The sequence below is a fragment of the Pteropus alecto genome, unplaced genomic scaffold (assembly GCF_000325575.1).
Source record: "Pteropus alecto unplaced genomic scaffold, ASM32557v1 scaffold40, whole genome shotgun sequence".
Lineage (NCBI taxonomy): Eukaryota > Metazoa > Chordata > Mammalia > Chiroptera > Pteropodidae > Pteropus > Pteropus alecto.
Genome location: NW_006431919.1, coordinates 19059609 through 19066690, shown reverse-complemented (window position 1 = coordinate 19066690; position 7082 = coordinate 19059609). Strand labels below are relative to the sequence as shown.

The window sequence follows — 7082 nt, the reverse complement described above, 5'->3', positions numbered from 1 at the left end:
ACCGAGACGTTCGCAGGCGGCTTCGCGCCACAGCCGGACACAGTCTCGCGCCGGCGCCCCGGCCCCCGCCGGGGCCCAGCGCCCCCGCGGTGCCATTTTGGGCACGGACAAGTCGATTTTTACACGTCGCGAACACGCGGCATCCTCGTGCGACAGGCGCAAAAGTGAAAGGACGTGGCAAACTTGGTAAAAAATAAGCAAATAAATAAATACGTAAAACTGTGGCTCGAAGGGCGACTGCGCTAACTTCGTAAGAGAGAAGGGAAGGTTTTGTGCTCATGCGCCCGTGTCAGCCACTTTCCGAGTGAGCGACAGCTACAGTACGCGGCATCGCTATGTGAGAGACAGGGACGTGGGCGTTGTGGCACCTGGCACCACCAGGGAGCTGCTGACTACAGCCCCTGATGCGAGCGTCCCGGCCCCCGCTGCTACCCCGCTTTCTCGTTATCCGCTCCCAAGGGCTTCTCCTCGCGCTTCCTTCCCCTTTAATTTTCTGCCAGTTCTAAAAAAATACTTCCAAAGACATAGATTCGTATTATTGGGAACTCAGAAAGCAAACTCTAGGGGCAGGGGAAACAAGGGACCTATTTTAGAGAACAAACTTTCTTTGCCTAGCCTGGCACCACTAACCCGGAGTTTGCAATAACTTTCTTTTCATTCTTTGATGTTATTTATTAAGCAGCGGTAGCAAGAGCATCCTGACCCCCACGTCGCATCAGCCTGCTCCAGGAATGAGCAACACGGTGGCTAAGCGCGTCTCGTCCGTGGACCCACCCTCGCCCCCAAGCCCAGATTATTCTGAAGCAAATCCCAGATCTCACGATCATTTCATCTGTACAGGTTAAAATAAATTGTTTAAATGTCGCGACAGAGCGGATTCTCACGATCATTTCATCTGTACAGGTTAAAATAAATTGTTTAAATGTCGCGACAGAGCAGATTCCCACGAGAGCCTCGCCACTGCGATCAAGCAGAAGTCCTTTCTGAAAGCGCGTACGGTCTTACCTTTGCCTCATTAACGGAATATTAATGCAATTAGCAGCAGCTACCGCAGCAAAGGGCACAAAACGTCCTATGAGTGGTGAGACGCGCTGCACGAGAGAGAATTGCAGAAGCGTTATCTCATTTTCGCTGTGCTCCTGATGGGAATGCTCAGTTCTTCTCGAAAACAGAGTCCTATTTGCGTAGAAACTCAGGCCCGGGGCACTTTCTTTCAAAACCTGTTTCCTGGTGGTATTTTTATATCTCGGGCCCGGGCGTACTGGGACAATGCGACCACAAAGATATTTTGACAGCTCGGCACGGCTGATGGGGAGAGGTTTGGAATCCCGAAGTCTCGGGGTCATTGGCAGGCTGCTCCCCCTCTTCAGAGGTGCGGCCTGGGCCCCCTGCCCACGCACAGCCTCTGGTGGGGGCTGTTCAGGTGAGCGAGCATCCAGCGCTTAATTTAGCTCTTAAAACACAGTATGATTTCACGCGTATGTGGGATATAGCACTGAAAGCAACAAACGGACAAACAAGACAAACAAACAAACAAACAAACAAATCTCACAGACGTGGACGACAGTGTGGTGGCTACCGGAGGGGAAGGGGGCGGGGTCGAAGAGGGTGAAGGGCGAATGACACCTGGTGACGTCGGGAGACCTGACTTTGGGTGGCGAGCGCACAGTGCGATGTGCAGATGGCGTATTACAGAATCGCACACTTGAAACCGACAGAATTTTATTAACCGATGTCGCCCCAATACGTTTCTTAAAAAAAAAAAGAAAAACCAAAACAGTGTCAGGCACAGACCAGGGGCTTGGCAGATGTTCCTGGTGAGACCTCGTCCCAAGCTTATTGGAAGATACGATTAAAATACGCGAAGACAATGACCACGATCAGAAGGTCACAGGACCTGAACTATTGCGAGCACCAGCAGAGCGACTCAGAGCCGGGCCGGTGAGAACAGACAGGACGTGTAAACGGAAGTCCGTACCTTCGTGAGCGCGTTGAGTCCCAGAGCTGTCGCCACGGCGCCGGTGGTCGCCGACACGTAAGCCGTTCCCAGTTCACTGGAAAGAACAATACGTCAACACCGCGCGTATGTCGGGAAACTGGTCCTTTTTTTTAAAATTTTTTTAAGAAATGAGGGGAAATGTGAAAGGGTGTGATTAAGAATGGACAGTCCACAAAACAGCATTCATTTTCACTCTACGAGCAGAAAAATCTAGAGAAAAGGCAAGTAGACCCATAAAAAAGTGGGATTCTCACCTACAACTGGACACGCAGAATAGGCAGGTGTGGGGGGCGGGGAAGGAAGGGAGCTAGCTGTGATTGTGTAGGAAGTGACAAGGGCAGGAAAATGCGCGCTGGCCTACACGTCTGTGGCACATCTGCTTAAATAATAATAATAAAAAAATACTTTGCAAAATACTAATGTACACACTGAAAGTAACAATGTGATGCCGCCGTTCTTCAAATGATGTCTCAGTGTGCGAGAGTCCGAAAAGTCTTGCTTTCAAAATACAATTAAGCCCAAGCAATCCTCTCTTATTTAAAAATAAATTTTAAGTCACGGAGTGGCTTCAGGGAAGGGGTGATAAACGCTGCCGGATGCAGACTTCCAGACCCTTTGTGCCAAACGCTGACAGAAAACCCCAGGGCTGTCGACAGCGACTTCAAGCCGCAGAACAATAAACACCGACGTTGTGCGAGGTGTGCTCGAAGTTTCGGTGAACGAAGCACTTCGGCCTCTCCAAACGTTATTTTCAGAGAGGCGAGAGTAAAAGCCCATTCACTTGCTTTGCGGCCCTACGGATGACCTCTTCTAAAGACAAATCGGATATCAAAGTCCCCTCCATTTAGGGCCACGGCGGAAGAGTGTGCTCCATGACGTTCTGAACGATACGAACGGTTTGCACAAGCACACGCTTTTAAAACGGGAGAGCAACCCCCCGAATCTACGGCGCTGGGGAGGTGCCGGGGACGGCGACCTCTTGGTCTTACTTGACGGTGAGGGGCGCGTCCCCACTTCTGTTGGTGTAATTGACCACGGCATTGAAGGACTGGTTGACCCACTGCCAGAACAGCACGGCCGGCGTCGTCCTGAAACAGAGAGACCCGTCACGTACCCACCGTCGCCCGGGACCTCGCCGCAGTGCCGGGCAGAGAATGCCAACAGCAGCTACGTCCAGAGAGGACATGGACGGGACGGGAGGACACTGAGTCCAAGACCCAGGCCCTGTGCGGCGGGGCAGGTTTGACTCTTCCCTGCTTGCCAGTCACCTCATTCAGTAGCTATGGGCAACACCAAGCTCGGAAGGTGACCGCGTGGGTGGAGTTAACTTATTTAAATCTTATTTTACATTTGTAGAGAGCCTGGTACAGAGTAGACACTCAATCAATGTCAGGTCCCCCCTCCTGGGGGAAAAGGAAGCCGTTTGTAGGCTGAGTATTCCTGGTCCCTCCTAACTTCACATGCAACCTAAATGTCTCTGTCTGCACCTCCACCTCCACCCACGTACACCTGTACTCACGCCTATATTATGAATGGATTCAAAAGAGAATTTGCTTAGATACTCTTTTTTTTATATTTTCTTTCTCCATCTCATTTTCTTTTGGGTCTACGACTTAGGGAAAAATTCAACCTCCTTTTGAACAACGAAAAGGATACCTTTCGGCAGAAGGAAAAGGTACGACAAACCCCTAAAGCTGCATCTATACAGAATGCAACTCCACGTGAAATCACATTTATTTCAATAGCATTATTGACATACAAAAACCTACTCGAAGCTCCTGTAACACAAAACCAACTATTGTTGTGTTTCCGTAACTTACCTATAAAATGTCATCATACAGCCCGTGATGGTCATGTTCATGGGCACCTGAGCCGACATCCTTCCTATCAAAATCATCTTTTCACCGGTGTCAGGATGAAACGCTGAATCGTAGATGTACTTGGCTCTCCACAATTCATTTTCTGTAAGACCTGGAGGAATAATTCCTTGCCTAGGAAAACAACAACAAACAAACACAATTGCTCATTTTGAATATTTAGCCAGTGCTGATAGCTGGCTAGAAGGTTTTTCAAGTTTACACTTGCCTAGAACAACTGCACCTGGCTGGATGGAGTGACACATCCAGCTGTTACAGTCAGTGAAATTTTAACAACACAAAGGACGATGAACACTTAAACATTTCAAATCCATGTATCTCAAATTATCTATAATTTGGAAAAACAAAAACGTATCTCGCATCATAGGGAAGCGGTCAACTTTCAAATAGCCTTTTTTTTTAAAATGACATATTTAAAAATGTATTTTGGACTTTGCAAACTCTGTTCTTAACCAATTAGACAAAGGCCGTGGCCATCAAGAATATTAATTCACTTTTAGATCGGTAGTTGGAAAACTCAGATTAGAAAGGCTCATTATTTTTTCTTTTTATCAAAGAAACAGATATTGATTGCTAGGAATTTTGAAAATTCAGAAATTCATTAGGACCATTAAAACCCTTCAAACCCTCACCTACTCATTGTCACCGGCAACGTTTTGGTGAACACACTTTTAGTCTTTTCTAAGACCTATATGCATAATGTCTTGACTTATCTTTAGATATTCTTCTCTATCATCTGTACCTGCTTGAACAGCGTCCCCTGCAAATCCACATCCACCGGGAACCTCAGAACGTGACCTCATTTGGAAACAGGGTCTTGGCAGGTGTCATTCATTAAGGCAAGGAGACACATGAGAAGGCCTCGGGTGACGGAGGCAGAGATCTAGGATCTGATCTGCGGGTCACCTGTGCCCACAGAGTGTCACCAAAAATGCCTTCGTTATACTAACTGATGCTTCCAGGACACCCTCAGAATGATTCTGTTGACTTTATAAGTGATCCCACTTGTATTTTAACGGAAGCGTGTGGATCTGGAGAGAGCTGGCACCTCTAGCACGTGAAGACTTATTCGTTGGGGCTTCATCTCAGAAGCAACCAACCTACCCTGGTTCGTGGCAATTTGCCTTCTGCTTGATGCTCTCTCCATCTGGAGACGGACCGGTGCCTGGGGCGGCTGAGGGTGCAGGGGGCGGATGTACCGGAGAGGAGGAGACAGGGCGCTGGCAAAGGGGGGCCTCACAGATCGGCACCTTGGGCCGGAGGTAGGGCTGTGTTAAGTTCAGGTAACTACGAACCCTGGACACCTGTAGTCAGCGATGGGGGATCAAACACATCTTCCTAATTCTAACTTTTTTTTGGCAAACAGGATCTCATTATAGAAAAGAGTAGAATCACTGAGTGATAGATCAAGGACAACACACCAGCACGATGATCCGTCACTGTCGTAAGCCCCGGAGCACAAAGGGCACTGTTACCTGTAATCACGCACGATTTTGCCCGCGTGCTCCAGCTGTCTGTCGGTTAACAGGATGTTCCTGGGGTCGGTCACCGTGAAGAAGTGCTTGGCTCGTCCCACAAAAGTGCTCTGATCCCATCGAGGTTCTTCGATGTTAATGCTTGGTGGCAGTTCTCCAGACATCGTCCTGGACGAGGGGGAGTCAGAAACGCAAGTCCAGTTAAGGCGGTGTCACCGCTCATTCAGAAACTTTGTCAGCTCACTCATCTTCAGGTAAAGATGTATGTATGTCCTGTTTACAAAAATAACCGCTAAAAATGGCAGAAAGATCATCTAAATCCAACGCTCACTCCGTAAATCGCGATCTCAACCAAATTTCATTAATTCCCCCCTATGTGGCTCTTTAAAAGTCCATGAGATTACATCATTCCTACTTCTGGAAACCTAGAAATACTCTAGAGAAAACAGAGAGAGAAAAAGTTAAAAATAATAACAGTACCAGGACCTCCCGTCCGAAATCCTTTTTCTGGTTGAAACAATCAGTGGTAAACCAGCACTGCACTCCGGTGGGACTCTGTCCTCCCTACCTTAATTACACCAGCGCCACAGGAGGGGAGGGTGTCCCCGGGGTGTGGGAGGGGACAGAAGGCATTTAGTTTGTCTGGAAAGAGAGCACAGCCAACCGGACCTGCTGCCCACTCCCCAGGAGGGAGATTCTAGACTGACCAGTGCGGACGGCATTCTCCTGGGGAAGGCCACACCTGCATGAGGTCCGGTGTCACGGGCTTAGCCCAAGTCACTCCATTTGGACCCGTCGCTTCTTCGCGACGTAAAACTAGGCATGCCCGCGGGGCCCACGGCGGGAGCCCTTTTGTTGTGCAGCTGCACGAGGAGAGTGGGGACAGCACGGGTGACCACGAAGCCACAGCGGGTCAGAGGACAGTTTCGGAGAACGAGGTGCTACCTCTGGCGGCGGAGGGGGCAGGGACAGGGAACAAGACCCCAAGGCACAGACTGCACGCGACACCAAAGAATGCGTTCAAGCGTGTGCAGGTGCGTGCGTGCAGCAAGTGACGGGTACCACCGAGAGGCCCGGAGGGCGGCGCAGGGGGCCCCTCCTCGCTGTGTTCGCCCGAGGCTCTGAGGGGGATGCGGAAGGAACCCCCGGAACCGCTTCGAAGTTCAGAATCTGTGCCAGAGAGACGGGGACGGTGGAGCAGCACCTGCTCGCTCCGAGTCCCCGTGTCACCTTTCGGTGCTTCTCGCGACGTCCCGAGCTCTGTCACTATCTCCGTCTCCGTCACCGCGATCTCGGATGTTAACGCCGCCACCGTTTCGGGGTGCCACGAACCGCACCCATGAAGCGTGGCGAACCTGACTAATAAACGTTGCCCCTGCTCTGACTGCTCCGCGGATCGGCCCTTTCCCTGTCCCTGAGACGTGGGGGCTGAAGAATGAGGTCAGCTGACGACTCACAGTGGCTTCTAAGCGTTCAAAGTGAGAGGAACCGTGAAGGTCTCTGCTTTAAATCAAAAGCCAGAAACGATTAACAGGCCCGTTAAGAGTCATCCGTGGGGCTGGGACTTTTACCAAGTCACTGGGTTATACTGCGATCCTCGTGAACCCCTCTGGGAGGCCTCAGTGCGTGTCCCGCCCCCGACTGCATGGTCCGGGACACCCCACCCCACAGAAAGAAGCCCTCATGGCCAAGTCTGCTCCACTCAGGCAATGGCTGCGGGCTTAGTTTCCA

At 50.4% G+C, this 7082-nt stretch overlaps 1 protein-coding gene across 1 annotated transcript in view; it reads right to left on the bottom strand.

The window, feature by feature from the left end:
* The window catches only part of SFXN1 (sideroflexin 1), a 13502-nt gene extending 7698 nt beyond the window's left edge, over window positions 1-5804 (bottom strand). The window contains exons 1-5 of the mRNA XM_015585314.2: window positions 5352-5804; window positions 3820-3990; window positions 2989-3087; window positions 1979-2054; window positions 1005-1091 (exon numbers count right to left, since the gene is read on the bottom strand). Of these exons, the coding sequence (XP_015440800.1) occupies window positions 1005-1091; window positions 1979-2054; window positions 2989-3087; window positions 3820-3990; window positions 5352-5515 (597 nt within the window). The 5' untranslated portion in view covers window positions 5516-5804. The remainder of the gene's footprint in view (window positions 1-1004; window positions 1092-1978; window positions 2055-2988; window positions 3088-3819; window positions 3991-5351) is intronic.
* Between the last annotated feature and the right edge of the window lie 1278 nt (window positions 5805-7082).